Source organism: Macaca mulatta, chromosome 8 (assembly GCF_049350105.2).
Source record: "Macaca mulatta isolate MMU2019108-1 chromosome 8, T2T-MMU8v2.0, whole genome shotgun sequence".
Classification (NCBI taxonomy): domain Eukaryota; kingdom Metazoa; phylum Chordata; class Mammalia; order Primates; family Cercopithecidae; genus Macaca; species Macaca mulatta.
The window spans coordinates 19,610,493-19,627,863 of NC_133413.1; the positions used below are offsets into that span (position 1 = coordinate 19,610,493).

At 34.4% G+C, this 17,371-nt stretch overlaps 1 protein-coding gene across 50 annotated transcripts in view; it reads left to right on the plus strand.

Annotated features, from left to right (window-relative positions):
• Positions 1-17,371, plus strand: part of PCM1 (pericentriolar material 1) — a 109,048-nt gene that overhangs the window by 50,316 nt on the left and 41,361 nt on the right. For 16 of the 50 annotated variants that reach the window (XM_077943088.1, XM_077943087.1, XM_077943063.1 and 13 more), the window contains 4 exons: positions 7,413-7,577; positions 12,431-12,603; positions 12,942-13,070; positions 16,800-16,920. In XM_077943088.1, the coding sequence (XP_077799214.1) occupies positions 7,413-7,577; positions 12,431-12,603; positions 12,942-13,070; positions 16,800-16,920 (588 nt within the window). Of the gene's footprint in view, positions 1-7,412; positions 7,578-10,031; positions 10,089-12,430; positions 12,604-12,941; positions 13,071-15,896; positions 16,393-16,799; positions 16,921-17,371 lie in introns of those variants that run through there. The other 34 variants (XR_013397105.1, XR_013397104.1, XM_077943094.1 and 31 more) reach the window with 4 other exon arrangements.

The following is a 17,371-nucleotide window of genomic DNA, read 5'->3' on the forward strand; positions in this document are numbered from 1 at the left end:
TCTGTGATTTTTGAATTATTTACTGAAGTATACTAGGTTAAAAATAGTTTTATTAGCTAAAATCTGCAGTGTTACAGCTGAAGGATATTCTTTTTATGTTTGCAAAGGATGGGCTGTGGCCTTGAAATGTTGTTCTGAGTTTAAGGAGATAATATTTGGTGCTTAAGGCCAGGTGCGGTGGCTCATGCCTGTAATCCCAGCAAGTTGGGAAGCTGAGGCAAGTGAATCACCTTAGATGAGGAGTTCGAGACCAGCCTGTCCAAATGGTGAAACCCCATCTCTACTAAAAATACAAAAATTAGCCGGGTGTGGTGGGCGTGCCTGTAATCCAGCTACTCAGGAGGCTGAGACATAAGAATCGCTTGAACCTGGGAGGCAGAGGTTGCAGTGAGCCAACATCATGCCACTGTACGCCCAGCCTGGGTGACAAAGCAAGACTCTGGAAAAAAAAAATTGGTGTTTAAGAACAAAGTATTCCAGGCTTATAATCAGAAAGTTTGAAATGCATTGCACACTGCTAACTCCCTTTCTTGGGAGTTCACAACACATACAAGTATAGTAAAGGCCCTGAGAAATCCTGTAGTAAAAAAATACACTTGTAAACTTTGGCAGCCTTCATCTTAATCACTTTCGCATAATGAAACCTTTGAAAAATCTAATGAAAACCACAGATATAAAAGAGAATGTTGGCACATTTTTAAAAATTTCAGTAATTCATCTATCCTTGAAGTCCTTGGCTCCTACCTTGAAGCCCAGGTGAAGAATCTGACTGATGGTTTAAAAAGCAAATTTGAACAGTAGTGAAAGGGGTGACATTTTTCTTAGCATGCACATTATCAGCCTTGAAGTAATTTTCTGGTTATAAAGGTTTAGGAGAAGCTGGTTTATTTAGTAAATTAATTGGTAATCTGAAGCTATTCAGAAAGTTACTGTGCTTTTCCAAGATTACTCTTGGTGCTACCAGAGAAGATTTAAGTAGATAATGGCCATTTTGAGACAGGGCCGTTATGCAACTCAGAACTTTCTATTTCCTAGTGCTTTGCCCCCACAAAGATGCTCTTTGTCATATAAATAAATGAAGAAAAACTGACATTTTAAATTTTAGCATCGTCTCATTCAAATAGTTAATTTGAATCTGATAGGGCAACACTTCTTAAACTTGAGTGTTTGACACAAATCTCCTTAGGAATACAGTTTAAGTGCAGATTCTTGATTCATTTGGCTTGGAAGGGACGTGAGAGTCTGCCTTCCTAACAGACTCTCTTGTGTTGCCAATATTGGTCTGTGGACTATACTTCAAGTAGCAGATTTTAGAGGAACCTTAGCTAATTTATGGTTATGACCACCTAACCCTAAAAATGCTGGTATGTTTTTAGTTTTTTGAAACTCCTTTATTCTGGGGAATTACTTTTCCAAATACGTAGTTCAGCCTTTTAACTTCAAGATAAAGATTGACATTCTGATCTTTGTGCTCTTTTCCTTCATATTGAGGTATGAAAATACCTGCTGGAAACATAGAGTCAGTTTGCTCAGCAAGCATTCAAGACCACCTGTTAGTGAGTGCCCTGCTTTAAGGCACACACACACAAATAAAAGGCTTGATAGCAGAATCAAACTATACATAGCAGAGCCAAAGTAATATGGGATAAAATCAAATTAGCTAAATCCTTGCTATTCAAAATCTGAACCGTGGACAAGCAGCGTTACATCATCTGGGAGATTATTAGAAATGCATGCTTTTGGGCCAACTAAATCAGTATGTATTTTTCTTCCGTATGCATTTTAGCAAGATTTTTGATATGAAGACATGTACTTGAAAGTCTGAAAAGTACTGAACTGGACCACTGGTTTATGTGGTTTTTATTCCTTTTGTGCTATAGGAATGGTCAAGATTTGTTAGAAAAAAGGATTTTTACGCATCTTTAACCTCCACCTCCCGTATTCAAGCAATTATCCTGCCTCAGCATCCTGAGTAGCTGGGATTACGGGCATGCGCCACCATGCCTGGCTAATTTTGTATTTTCAGTAAAGACGGGGTTTCTCCATGTTGGTCAGGCTGGTCTTGAACTCCCAACCTCAGGTGATCTGCCCCCTACGGCCTCCCAAAGTGCTGGGATTACAAATGTGAGACACTGCGCCTGGCCAATTTTTATTGTATCTTAAAGGAAGTGGTAAATAGAGGTGGGTGGGGAAAAGTGTAGAAAGCCTTTCAAATTGTTACTACAGTAAATATAGAGTGGGAAAGAAGCAGGAGGAGAGGAATTGGGAACAGATATGACAAATATTTCAGCATAGTGGGAATTACATTGCTGTCCTGAGAGATATAGTACAGCCAGTTATACTGTCCCATACTTACTAGAGTGATCCAAATATATATGTGTTTTTTGTGCATGGTCACATTCTTTCAGAAGTAGCTTCATAAATCTCATTTAACTTTGTTTCCCATGATGGAAATGTGTTTTAATCTTTAGAAGGTCTTTATATGTGAAAATACATATTGCATGTGAGGTAAGAATATATAAATTATGTAATAATCATCTTTTAAACTTGAGTTCAGACTTAGACCTTATGAGTAGAACGTGATTTCCTGCCTTACTGAGTTTTTCTGTTACCAGACGTATTATTCGGTTACACTGTACTCTTCTGATGATATTAGAGAGTAGGAGCCTAGATTTTCTTCACTCTTTTCTTGGAAAATTGGATAGAACTGTTAAGGTACTGACTTCTGGGTTCTTACTGTCCTTGAATCTTTTCATTTCTTCCTTCCTCCCTTTCCTGTTGCTCGCTAATGAAGATGGACATGAAACGGATGTGAAACATTAGGCAAGGCAAGGCCTGACAGATTTGGCTGGTAAACAACCAGTAGACTTTTTGAATTTAGTCATTTATTAATTACTTAGGCAGAGAAAAGAGTAGTCCAAGGGGCCATTTCTCTGTGTCCCTTGTTTCACACTTGAAAAGAGTGACACCAAAATAAAAGGGGCTGGCTAATGATTGTCCCTTGGATGGTGGGACACCGTGTTGCTGAGGAATCATTGCTGTACTGCAGCTAAGCCTGTTCTTAGTCTGCAAATGTACTGTACAAGGGTGAGGAAGAAAGGTCTAATGTTTCATTAGAACCTGAGAGGAGATGGGAAACTCTCCTGACAGAAGCATCTCAGGGCAAGAGGGAGGTGAGTGGAAAATGTTCATCCACATAGCAACTTCTCACAAGCCTCTCTTGCCCATGTTGCAGGATGATTCTGTGGCCTTCTGCCAAGACAGCTTGTACTGTGATTCAGACCTTAACCTCTCTGCACATGTGCAAGGTCTCTAGAGTGCCATGGCTGATCTGTTTCCCTTCAGTGGAGGCCCAAGTAGAAGTACTGTTTCTTCTAGTAATGTCAGCCCCCCATGCTGAGAAAAACAGAATGAGAAAGGGAAAGAGTAGTGAAGTGGCATAGGAGATAACATCCTTATCTCTCATCACAGTTACCCTCAGTAATAAGCATCATGTGTTACTCTTGCTATTGTTATACTTTCTGGCCTAGCCAGTGTTTCTCAGAAGTATTATTAACCTTCATTAATTCTACTCTTCCCAGATGATTACTATCAAGGTATCCAGGAGAGAAAGAATTCAGTCACACATTAGTACCTTAACTTTGGAAATGTAGCCTTTGATGTTTTTAATTTGGGACTCATATATAAAACCATAGTTTTTTTTTTCTTTTTTTCTCTTTTTGTAGCATCTTAATAATTATAGCCTGCTTCTCTTCACAGTTTTAGCTATTTTGGAGGATGACTGTGTGTATGCCTTTTTAAAGTACCTATTGTGACTCCCCAGTGAGAATGTTGTATATACCACATTACCTGTATTTTAATTTTGGTTAAAATTTATTCAGCATTTTTCATCTGATATAGTAACAGCATTTAAATGTTTCATTTCACTTATATAAATGTTCATGTTAGAATAACGTACTTAAAATTTTTTTCTTTAGAATCATTGTATGTTATTAAGTGAGCAATATACTACCAGTCATGTCATTTTACATATTACTTTTGGCACTCATACCCTTTATTGCTGGTTTTATATTAAGATCAATAATAATCAAGAGGCCTTTTAGTAAATTTCATGGAGACTGGGTGGCAAAGGCTAAACTTTAGTCTGAGAGACCAGTGAAAAAACTTGGAACCTAAATTTGAGATGATGAAGTCTTATGTGATGACCTTGGAAACAGAGAGGGAGGGTTGAATCTAGATGGGATATCACAGATAATAAATTGACAGTGTTTTGGGAAATTATTTGTTATTAGTCGACCTGCAGTGATCTGGAAGATGCAAGCAAGGCTTTAGGGTCTGCTGGCTCTTTCCTAGAGTGTCAGTAGCGTAGTCCGATCTCCATGATTCTTGGAGAAAGCTATGATGGAGGAGATCTGTGCAATTCCTCCTATTATTGACCCTTCCCCTTACCCCCAAGAGTAGCAATGTTTTGCTACTTCAAGCTACTAGTTGGTAGAAGGGTTATTGAGTGAGTAGGTGGCAGCCTTCCTTAACCCTGTACATGGGAGAGCATTAGTCTTCACAGCTGAAGAAACTAAGCAGTAGAGAAGATTCCTCCCATAGTCTTGATGAGGGACTGACAACTTGCTAGCGAAAATGTTGCTTGACCACAGCAATGAGACTTCCATGCACCCTCATCTTGCCATCATTAAAGCTATCCAGCATTTGGGTCCAGCCTTAAGAGAAGGTGAGAGTCATGACTAGGCCAATGAAGATAACAGTGCATATAAAAGGGACCTAGTTACCAGAGAGAAAACAGAAGTAGACCACTGGAACAGGCAAAACCTAGTGAAAATAGAATTATTGAACAAAATATTGAACAAATATGCTTGAACAAAATAATAAGGGCACATAAACAGATTGAATTATAGCAAATTCTTTAGAACTAGAGAAAAAATAACTAAGTTTTAATGTTTAGATTATTTGAAAAAGAGGACACGTGCTATTAGGTTCCAAATTACTGGCCTAGAAAATCAAGGGGAAGAATATGTCATTAAATGGAAAGAAAGTACTAACAGATAAAATCAAGAGAAAACAATTAGAGGCTTACAAGAAGTTCTAAAGGAGAAAAAAAAAAAAACAAAACAGGTGGACAAGCAATAACTAAATAATAGATGGGATGAAGAAAGACTTGAGACTGCAGATCAGAACAGCTGACAGTTGTCTAGCCAGGAGAGAAGTGAGGGAAACACACAAACACCTATGCAGAGTCTGGTAAAAATCCCTGAATTCCAAGGAAAAAGTAAAAATCCTCTAAGCTTCCACATGAAAGACCAAGTTGCATACAAAGAAAAAGAACCAGGGCAACACCAGGCAATCTTCCTTACCACACAAGTAGAAGTAGAAAAAGGTGGAATGACGCTACACAGTTGACAAAGAACTGCAACTCAAGAACCTTGTACTCAGCCAAAGGACCCTCCACGTGTCAGAATGAAAAGGAGATACTAGTTGATCCTATTTGAGGAAACCTGAAGAAACAACCTATGAATCATAAGAGATCTTTATACAAGGGAAGATAAAGACAAGAGAGAACAGTTTAATAAAGGAAACAGTAGATCAGTCTCACTAATATAAATTCAAAAGTAAAAATAAAATATTAGCACATTGAATCTGCCATTGTATCAAAAGAATTCTAGACAATCTACACTAGACTATCTACAGACATGTAATGATGATTTGTTACCAGGAAATCTGTCAACATGATTTATTCTAGCAAAGGGACAAAAGTCATAATCATAGCAGATTAGATAAAATTTGAAGCTATTCTCATGGGAATTTGAAGTAAAATGGGTATAAGAAGATAGTTATGTCTGTAATCCCAGCACTTTGGGAGGGTGAGGCAGGTGGACTGTTTGAGCCTGGTAGGTGGAGGTTGCAATGAGCCAAGATTGGCAACAGAATGAGACTCAGTCTCAAAAGAAAATTAAAAAAAAGGAAAACAAAGGCAGTTATTTAAGTGTAGTAAAGACTGTTAGCCAGTGTGCACCATTGTAAATGAAAATACTCCAGAGATATTTCTGTCTCAATTAGGAACTAAACAGGGATTCCTTCTGTACCACCAACATTATTTATCATTATTTGGGAAGCATTATGTCAAATAATTGGAATTATAATTGTAATAAATATTGGAAAAGGAAACAAATTTTATGTGTTTTTTCTAGTGGCATTTTTATATACTAAGCCCAAGAGATACTGGAAAGTAACTCCTAGAGTTACAAGGTAAACTGTTAAAAGTGACTGGTTGTGGAATAAGGGTGTGAATATTTTTCTCTATTGTAATATCCAGTAGGATGAAAGTGGAGAGGAATGCCCTTCTCACAGTAGTAGTCAAAAGTGTTTGAGTGGGGGGCGGTAAAACGTAAGGAACAGATTTAACAAGGAAAGTACTAGGTCTATAAAAAGCTGTATTTTTGAAGAACGTCAGAAAGATTGAACAAATATAAAAACATAACCATGTTCTTAAGATGGAAAAGATGGAAATGCGTAAGATTATTAAATTCCAGTTCTCTCCAGATGAACACATACTTTTAATTTGATTCCATTTTGAGTCCCCAGAGATGGTTTTTAAAGTTGAAAAAATACAAATAAAAACTTCAAAGCTTATATGGAAGGACAGGTGCCCCAGAATAGTCAAGAAAAAAGTGAAGCTAGTAGGACTTGCCTTAGCAGATATTTGATCATACCGTATAACTTGTGTTTCTAAGTGAATGAAAATGGCATTGGAATAGGTAAGTTGAACAGATAAAATGTCCAAAAATAAAACCCCAAATATTGGAATTTAGTATATTGACCGATGTATATTTTAATTCAGTGGAAAGAGGGTAGGTATAGCCACCTATCCATGTGGAACCAAAAAAAAAAAAAGAATTTCTACCTTGTGTATATACCAAAATATTTTAAAAACTTGAACATTTTGTAGAATATATGTATAACCTATTGATGGGTAAGACCTCTTAAGTCATGTCACATAAAAGATAAGAAAGGTAAATATATTTGACTACTCTCCCTCTATAATGGATATTTGTATATATCGGATGTAATTCTTATGTTTCCTAATATTAAAAATTGCTAACTTGGAATTCTAGTAGAGATTTGGGGTCATTTAAGGTCTGCCATATACTTCGAATTGGAATATACTCATTAAGATGAGTATCAAAGAACAGTGAAGGTTAGATTTATTACTGTTACCTCATGCTTCCAAAGGGTATTGCAAAGATACCTCCAAGACATATTTACTGTTTTGTGTCCTGTTTATACCAGGCCTTCCTAGCATTCTAAATTGAGTTACCTGTACTGTTTGACTGTGGAAACCGATTTCCCTTTTAGTGTGAGTTAGTTGCAACTGATAACAGTTGTCACTTTTTTTACTCAAGGGTATGAAAGTGCCAGTATGTCTAGCACATGTGAACCTTGCAAAAGTAGGAACAGACATTCAGCCCAGACTGAAGAGCCTGTTCAAGCAAAAGTATTCAGCAGAAAGAATCATGAGCAACTGGAAAAAATAATAAAATGTAATAGGTCTACAGAAATATCTTCAGGTATGTTCTTTTTTGGTTTGCATTAATATAAGGAGGTTTTCAGCTTAGATTTGAAAAGCTGTAATAAAGCAGGTTTTAAAATTGGTGTATCACACATATCTATCATGTGGAAGGTTTTATAGTGGAAATTATAGTGCACATTCCTTGATACTGAGAAATAGAAACTGAAAATATTTTTTGTTATACTGTTTAATAGTTTTGAACACGTTTTAATAAAATTCTAAACAAAGGATATTTACAGTTGTGGAACTCCTCATTTCAAATTCTGAATATCTTATCTGATTAAGAATTAGTTAGGAAATCATGTCATCCCCTGCTTCAATCCTTTGGCTCACTGTGCCTACAGGATAAAGTCTGAATGCCTTCACGGAACATACATGGCCATCAGGGATTTGATTGCTTCCTGCCTTTCCAGACTCATTTTTCAACACCTTCTGCTTTGCACTTTTTTCTTTGTGTGGCACTGAACTGAAGTTTTTGTATAGCTATCACATTCTTTCTTGCCTCGGTAGCTATTTTTCTATCTCAAGTCCTTTCTACCTTTTTTGTAAGTTCATTTCTCTGCTGGACTCTTAATACAATTTTAATTCTGGAACTCCATTCTAATCCAAGCTCGGATAGTTTCCCCTTTCTCCTGTTTTCCTTGTAGCTTGTATAAACCTACTTTGTTGCCTTAATCACATTATTATAGTATTTCCCTGTTTGTCACTTTTTGAGTCCCTTGGCAGCAAATAATACTTAAGTAAGCACCAGTAGTTTCCTAATTTGTAAAGAATATCCCAAAGAAATATGGAGAGAGAGAGGCAATAACATGACAGTAGACTATACTGGGTAGACCTTAATCTAGTAGCTTTCATTGGCATTAGTGTAAAATGCATGCGTTTTTTGCTTAAAAATGATAATAGCAGCTATCTTTTGTGCCATGCTCCATTATTTTCAAATTACCAACAAATCTCATTTGAGCCTCATAACGCTGAGTTGGTTTGATTTCCATTTTTCAGAGGAAACATAGTCAAAGAGAGGGCACTTTTTGTTTTGTTTTTCAGTACTCATAAAGGCTCAGTAATATAAACTGGTACAACTTTTCTGGAAAGTTTCAAAAGTCACGCCCTTAATCCAGTAATTGTACTTGTAGTAATCCAACCTAAGAAAACCAAAGGGGAAAAAAAAAAGAAATTAAGATTTAGCATTGTCTCAACAGTATGATCTCAACTATGTACAGACGAAAATTTGAATGCAAAAAGGCTGGAAGAAAATGCATCAAAATGTTAATAGTGGTTTTATCATCTTTAAACTCATGAGCATTTACATTTTGTAATCAGAAAAGAAACATCACATTTGTTTGCATTTTGAAATGAATTTCTTAAGCTCACATTGCTAGGAAGTGGTAAAGCTGAACTTAGAAGCTGGGCTTCTGTTAAGTCTGTGTTCCTTTCTGCAAAAATATCAATCCTGTTCTCCTGATCCCAGAATTTTACTAAAATTTTATAATTTTCATCTCCTTTTACTCTCTCTACCAAATAGTGATATCTTCAAAAAATAAACAGTCAGGTAGAGGTCGAAGAAGGACACTAAACTGAAAGTCTTAATTGGTCATAGTACTTCAGGCCCTATTACTGTTACTTAGAGAAATATAATGATTGAATTTTGGTGAATTAAAAAATGTTTGAATAGTATAAATATGCACAAGTTTACATATTTACATTCTGAAAAGATTTTTAAAAAAAAATTTTTGAGACGGAGTCTCGCCCTGTCACCCATGCTGGAGTGCAGTGGTGCGACCTCAGCTCACTACAATCTCTGCCTCCCAGGTTCAAGCAATTCTCTTGCCTCAGCCTCCCGAATAGCTGGGACTACAGGCGCGTGCCACCACGCCTGGCTAATTTTTTGTATTTTTAGTAGAGACAGGGTTTCACTGTGTTAGCCAGGATGGTCTCCATCTCCTGATCTCGTGATCTGTCCGCCTTGGCCTCCCAAAGTGCTGGGATTACAGGCGTGAGCCACTGCACCCAGCCCTGAAAAGATTTATTTTTAGTTTTAATCATTAACCTAGAATTCTTTATAGCATGTAAGGCATGTTACTTTTTGTAACTCTACTCATAACATATGATTATTAGAGTATAGCATAATATGACTGCTAGTATTAAATTACGCAGTCCTCTTCTCCCGTGGGTGTTGTGGGAGGTTCACCTTGATGTGTATGCTTCTAAAAATGAATGATAGAAGTTTATTATGATAGTCATCATAAGTTGCCTTAATATAGGTTTATAGCAAACCTTTTGAGATTTTTTTCCTTGAGATTATTTTTAAGTAGAGCATAAGCCTTAGTTCAGGCAAACAATTTTAAAGAAATTTGCTTATTTCTTTTTTTCATTCACTTATTCATGTTATAGACCCTGTCTTTACTACTCATACACATTTTATGTTCATCCTTATGTCTGCCCTTTCCTACAGCACATGCTAGGAGAATACTACAGCAGTCTAACAGAAATGCATGCAATGAACCGCCAGGTAACAATCTGCGTAGTTTTGGTGTCCACTTTTGTTAATTTTTTCCCATTGGTCCTAAAAGTTTTATTGTTCTGATTTTTTTCTTTTTTAGATTTAGCTTAGAGTATATATGTTATGTGACTATTGTAAAAGATAATTTATATTCATAAAATTCTGAAGCCTTTCATTTATAATTCTTGGTAAAATTGGCTGCTTTTGTTTTCATATTCTGTTAGTGTATGTAACCTAACACATAAGTGTAATAGAAACCTTTTTTATGGTTTAGTACTTGATTTGAGGTTATTTTGTACTTCTTCAAAGCATTAATATTTCTTAGAACTAGAAATACAGTTTTATAGTTTATTTTTCCTTTTCAGTCAACATCTTAGAAAAATAAGTCATCAAACAAAACAACTATTTATTACATGCAAAGACTGTGATAAATAAAGATCATGGAAATTACAAAGATTCCCAAATACTATTTTAGTCTTTAATATAAGTATTCTCATTAAATATGGTTCTTTATGATTTAGAGATGTAAATTTTTTTTAACTCCTCCTGCAGCTTTACATGAATGAAATGTAAAAGCCAGTTTGAATGGAACCTTTAGGGGAATCTAGAGATATAAAACAAGGACCCATAACTGACAAAGCTGAGTATATCAGTAGCACTTTGAAAAGAAAGAACTCTGAAAATAGGATATAAAAACAGGATGGAATTAGAGAAACCTGATTAAGATTAGGGATTTTTCTAGCCAAAGCTAATCAATTTCAGTTCAGGAGGAGAAACTGGCATAAACTTTCCACCTCTTGACTGCAGAAGTGGTGGGGGAATGAAGCTTGTGTTTGGCATATTCATTATTTGAGAATAATTTAATTTTTAATATGCAATTTAGATTGATAATTTTATCACATACAGAGGTATTAAATATGTCATTAAACAGTTCTTGTGGCTTTGAAATGAATTTTTTAAATTAAGTATGATTAAACTGCACTATAGTATACAAGTTGAAAGTTTGCATATCAAATTCTTTTTACCTGGATTTTTCCCATTAGTAGAGATTTCTTACGGAGATAGTTTTGGTTCCTGCTTATTATAATAAGTGTTATTTTTGTAACAGTTCATACTTTAAAACTATTAGGAGAACTTAGTGTATCACTTCATTTTATACCTGTAACTGAGGCAAAATAGGGAAGTTGCATATTTGTTATATATAATTATTTTCTGTTAATACCTTGTATTAGTTATGTTATTATTTTATGCTTGTGGAAATTGAGACCTGAAGATATTATTAGCCGAGTAGTGGAAAATTTTTCTGTTAGAGCACATTCTTTCTGCATTTTTTTTATCCCTCTCACAAAAATGAGTTTTTATAATCTTGTATATATACTTATTTGAAAGCACAATATATTAAAATACTCAATATTTTAAATTCTCTTTCTTAGAAACTTATCATTGATTTTTGCAGAACTTGAATATTTTACTAGCTATTTGTGGTTCTTTTGTTGAACTAGAGTTTACAGAATTTGATAGCTAGAACTACTTTGAGATTTTTTATCCCACAGACAACTCAAAATGGGAACAGTTCCTAATTTGCCCTCTTAAAATTAAGGGTATAACTGGATACCTTTGAGTGTGATAATTTTGTGTTATCAACAAGTAAATATAGCCAAATTGTAGCTAAATAATAGAGTGATGCCTAGATTCTGTGAAACTGAAAACTTCAGTTGGGTTACTTGCCTGCTCCAATATACACTGAGTATGTAAATAAGACACAGTAGTGAAATTGACCTATTATGTTAGGTTACAAATTTGGTTACTCATCAGCATAGCACTTTTCTTTGTGATGTATGAGATTTGATAATTAGACTATATTGGATAAACCTTAATCTAGTAGTTTTAATTGGCAACATTCAGTTTATTCTTTTTAACATTAACAAAATATACAAACTTCCTTTTCTGTAATGAAGTTCATATTAGCAAAAGCAAAAAAGAAATGAGCACTTAGCTTATTTCTTAGTGTTGAAAGATTTTCACTGATGTTTCCCATAAAATGTATAATATTTTCTGTATATTTTATATGACCAGAAATAAATATGATTCTTAATAATGCTAATAATGCTAGGTAATATTATTCATGCATTAACATTTTATTTTTAGTATAAAATACATATCTTGATATCTTAAGATTTTATTTATATTGGTAATATTAAGCTTCTTTTCTTCTTTAAAAGCTCTGAAATAGAATTGTCTAAAATAGAATTTTTAGGTAATTTAAAGCTGAGAGTAATGATGTTAGCTAATAAAAGTTGTCATGAAGGTATTTCATCAATATTAACTTTCTGGTCTTTTATGTATTCCAGAAACTGGGAGTGATTTTTCCATGTTTGAAGCTTTGCGAGATACTATTTATTCTGAAGTAGCTACATTAATTTCTCAAAATGAATCTCGTCCACATTTTCTTATTGAACTCTTCCATGAGCTTCAGCTACTTAATACAGACTACTTGAGACAGAGGGCTTTATATGCATTGCAGGTATCTGGTACCTAACATAATTTTTCCTACCCTATTATCACCTTCTTCATGATTACATCTGGTTGCTTTCTTAGACTGAAGCATGTACCATATGAATTTTGATCTGTTCTCTGTGTGCTTTCTTGACGTTTTGTTTAAAATTTTTGTATAGCTTAAGTAGCATTAAAGTATTTTTTTGAGTACCTTTTCAGTGTTTTGTCTACTTCTTCACACTTAACCTGTGAGGGTAGAAACAGTACATTTTTCCTTCCATCTGCTTTTACTTTTGAATCTGTAATATAAATGAATGATTAAGCATGTATGTTTTATGTAAATAATGATCTTATTTTCTTATTTAGGACATAGTATCCAGACATATTTCTGAGAGCCATGAAAAAGGAGAAAATGTAAAGTCAGTAAACTCTGGTACTTGGATAGCGTCAAACTCAGAACTTACTCCTAGTGAGAGCCTTGCTACTACTGATGATGTAAGCTGATAATGATTAGTGAACTGTAGACATAATTTTAGTATGCAGCAAATAAAAGTTAAATAGGTTATTGTCAAATTGTAGGTAGACCTAATATACTTGTTTTTCAGCTTTTTTTAAAACCTGGGTATAATGTGTTATTTTATTTTGAGGGCAAGTTATAATATGCAATCAAAATATGGTAGCAGACACCAAAAATTAGGTATGTATGATAGCTTATGAGGTCTAAGATAGCCATATTTATGTCATTATTACCCAGTATAGAGGCTGACTCTTAAAAGACGTTTACAAATGTATGTTGTATTTATTTAAGATACTTAGTAAAACAGACAGCAATGAGATTATAGTAAAAACCCTTGAATGAATAAATACAGGATAAATCAGGTGTTTGGGTTAAAAAAAAAAAAAGCCTAGACAAAAGAAAGTCTTCCAGGAAAAAACTTGTGATTTGATGTATTCCAGTTGATGGAGAAAATTTTGAATAGAATAAAAAGGACCTGGAAATGGAGAAGAGTGCTGAGGAGAATGGTATAAATTTAGTAAGCTGTGTCCTCCAAATAGCACTTAGCACATCACTGATTGAATAACCGTGAGAAAACTGCTAGTATACTGAGGAGATAATGTGCTAGGTGTTTGGGAATCACCTATTTCAAGGTTCAGGCCTTGCTTTTATTGTAAAATATTTTATGTGATCGTGGGATAGCAAATACGTTCCTTTTTTTAATGACAACTCTAGCACCTGGAGTTATGTGGGTAAGAGTTCCATAGTTGATTAGCAAATATCGGCTATAGGTAGAGAGTTGGAAGTTACTGTTTCTGCCTTTTGTTGAAGTGTTAATACTAAATTTTTTCTGAAGACAGTGTTTCCTCAAAGGATTGTCTTGCCTCTTCAGATACAGTAATTTTCTGAGTTTTTCTGAATTTTTGCTCTTTAACTTCTCATATTTAAAATAATAGTTCCCTAGCTCATCTTTTGTGTTTAAATGTTTTCCCACTGGACTCTAACTTCTTTAGTACTATAACATAAAGCTGTGTCTAAAAACTACATGGTTTTAATTAACTTTGCAATGTGAAATGTGAAGTAGTGTTTAAGTATTTGCTCCTTTGGATTGTTATTACAACTAATTGAAAATTGTGTATTCCTTTTTGTTGGAAATGAAATGCGATCTGCTTGAATACATAAAAAATAGTTGTTAAATTATATTAAGGTTTATTGGGCATTGAAATAACTTGAGAGAGAATGAACAGTCTCCATTCCTAGATGTATTTTTCAATAATTTTATATCCTTAATTCCAGTGCTTTCACTTTTATCCAAGTTTCATACAGGCAGCATTACTTTGATTTATTTTAAGAGATTGTAGCACATTGGTTTTCACCATTGATAGCACATTTTGAAAGTTGAGCTACAATTTAGGATAAAGTTAACCTAAGAAGGTTTTAAAATCAAATGAAATTTAAAGATGCTATACTACTTGACAAGTAAGGACTTGGGATAGTAATTGTGTTTAGTATTACTTTAATTAAGTGACTAAATCAGTTCTTTGATATTTCTTCCAAAACTTAAACTCAGCATTAAGGTCAGCATCTTCCCTTTACTAATGCCGGTTAATCAGCAGCACAACAACATCCAGTGTTGACACTCACAGATCTGAAGCAGCAGTATCCAGTAGAACTTTCTATAGTGATGGAATTATTTTATGTCTGCATTTTCTAATGCTGTAGTCATTAGCCACATGCTAGCAAGTACTTGAAGTGTAGCTATTATGACTGAGGAACTAAGTTTTAAATTTTATTTAAATAGCCATGTGGTGTTTTTTGTATTGGGCAGATTTAGAGCCTCATTCTCTAGATGCTTCTATGCTTCTTGAGCTCCATTTTTGAAGCTTTTACAAAGATATATTAAGATGTGTAAGAGATACCTGTCTTGCCCAGGGAAGAGAGAAATGAAAGTGAAACTAGGTGTCTGGGAGTTTAAGTCAAGGAGGATGGAGTGGAGACATTGAGGTTTAGGAAGAAGAACACACTTTGCGTCTCCTGCTCCTGATGATAATAAAATGGTAAAAACACATCTGTCTTCAAGTCTTACTTGAAGAAGTAAAAAAATTGTTTCCCTATTTCTAAAATATGTTCCTTAATGTCCACATTTCCTTTAATCAGGGACGAATCTTTGATTTCATAATTGAAGATAGGAAACTTAAGATCAGTAGTTAAGGGAAAGAACACAACTGTAAAATGTCATAATCAAAATGTGAGACACCCTGCCACTATAAACAAAATTAATTTGAAATGACCTAAAGTCCTGTAAAAGCCAACACTATTAAAACTTTTAAAATAAAATGGGAGAAAATTATGACCTTGACATAGGCCAAGTTTTCTTAGGGCACAGAAAGCACTAACTATAAAAGAAGAAATTAATAAATTAGACTTGACAAAAATAGGAATTTTCTGGTTTTCAAAAGATACTCTTATGGGAAAATAATCCCAGTATGTACATCTGACAACTGTCTGGTATCTAGACTATATAAAGCTTACAACTCAGTTGTAAGACAACTCATTAAAAACTGGGCAAGAGATTTGAACAGGCACTTAATGAAAGAAGATATATGAATGGCTAGTATGCAAATTAAAGCCACAGAAAATACCACTTCACATCGAGAATGGCTAAAATGAAAAGATTGACAATAAGAAGTGTTGGTGAGAATGTGGAACAGTTGGAACCCTCACAGTCCTTATGAGAATGTAAAATTGCACAACCACTTGGAAAGCAGTTTGGCAGTTTCTTACAAACATAAACGTGGCATGTGACCCAGCAATTTCTCTTCTAGGTGTTCATCCAAGAGAAATGAAAATATGTGTCACAAAAACACTGTACGTTAATGTTCATAGCATCTTTAGTCATGATAGCCTCAAACTGAAGCATCAAGAGATAAATGGATAAACAAACTGTGGTATTTCTATACAGTGGAATATATGCAGCCATTAAAAAATAATGAACTTCTGAAACACACAGCATGGAATCATTTCAGAAACATACTAAGTGAAAGAAGTCAAGACAACGAAGAGTGTATACTGGCTGGTTCCATTTGTATGAAGTTCTACAATCAGCAGAACTGATCTACAGTGATAGAAATCATGAGTAGGGTGTGGTGGAGATTGACTGTAGAGGGGTGTGAAGAAACATCCTGGGCCAATGGAAATGGTCTTTAGGGAATCTGGTTACATGAGTGTATATATTTGTCAAAACTTATCAAACTGTACTTTTAAAGTGAGTGCATTGCATATAAATTATATTTCAATAAAGTTTATTTTAAAAAATGCAAATGATGTTGTGATATTTTTTCCTAGAGATGTGAGACAGCCAGGTAGAGTAAGCTACCAGACATTGTTAGCGTTTGGAGATAGGAGAATGTCCCTGAGAGTAGAGAAATAATTAAAAATGTTAACTTTGCCAAATTAGAATTTAATCAGTAGCTGTGTTTGTGTATGTTTATCTACATAATAACAAATACTCTGCAAGGCTACTTCTGTTACTGTTCTCTGTGACTCTATTCAACATTTAATAACTTTGGTTATATTATCTTGTTTGGACAGAATACTGAGGAAACTTATGAATATCTTTTAGGTGTACAATTTTATGTAAATACTTAGTTATCTCTGTTAAATCCTTAATGTGAAATTCTTAAAAGAAGTACTAGTGATTTTTGTTTGTTTGTTTTACTGTAACTTAGGAAACTTTTGAGAAGAACTTTGAAAGAGAAACACATAAAATAAGTGAGCAGAATGATGCTGATAATGCTAGTGTCCTGTCTGTATCATCAAATTTTGAGCCTTTTGCAACAGATGATCTAGGTAAGCAGGGTTTTTTATAATCTTAGAAACAACTTTAAGTTTATCTGGTCCAGTCTTTGAATTGCATTGATAGGGAAACAAAAGTCTAGAAAGGTGAAGTGTGTGTGGTTGAAAGAATATGGACTTAATTGTCTGTCAGTCTAAAATCAAAAATCTTCTGACTCAACCCTGTGGACAAATCATCCGACATTTTTGACTCTCTGCATATACTAAGGAAATGGGAATCTTACCTACCTTGCTATGTTTTTGTGAAAATATAATGGAACTTACTTGCTTGAGTTCAGAAAATGTTAATTTCCTTTTCCTTAAAGGAAAGGTCATCGTTTAAGGTCATCTAGTTAATTCATGGGAACAATGCAGTCCTCATCTAATCATATTTTTAATAAAAATGTTAAGTTTATAATTTGAGGTAATCAGTCAAATTTCTTAAATAACCTGTAGTGAAAACCTC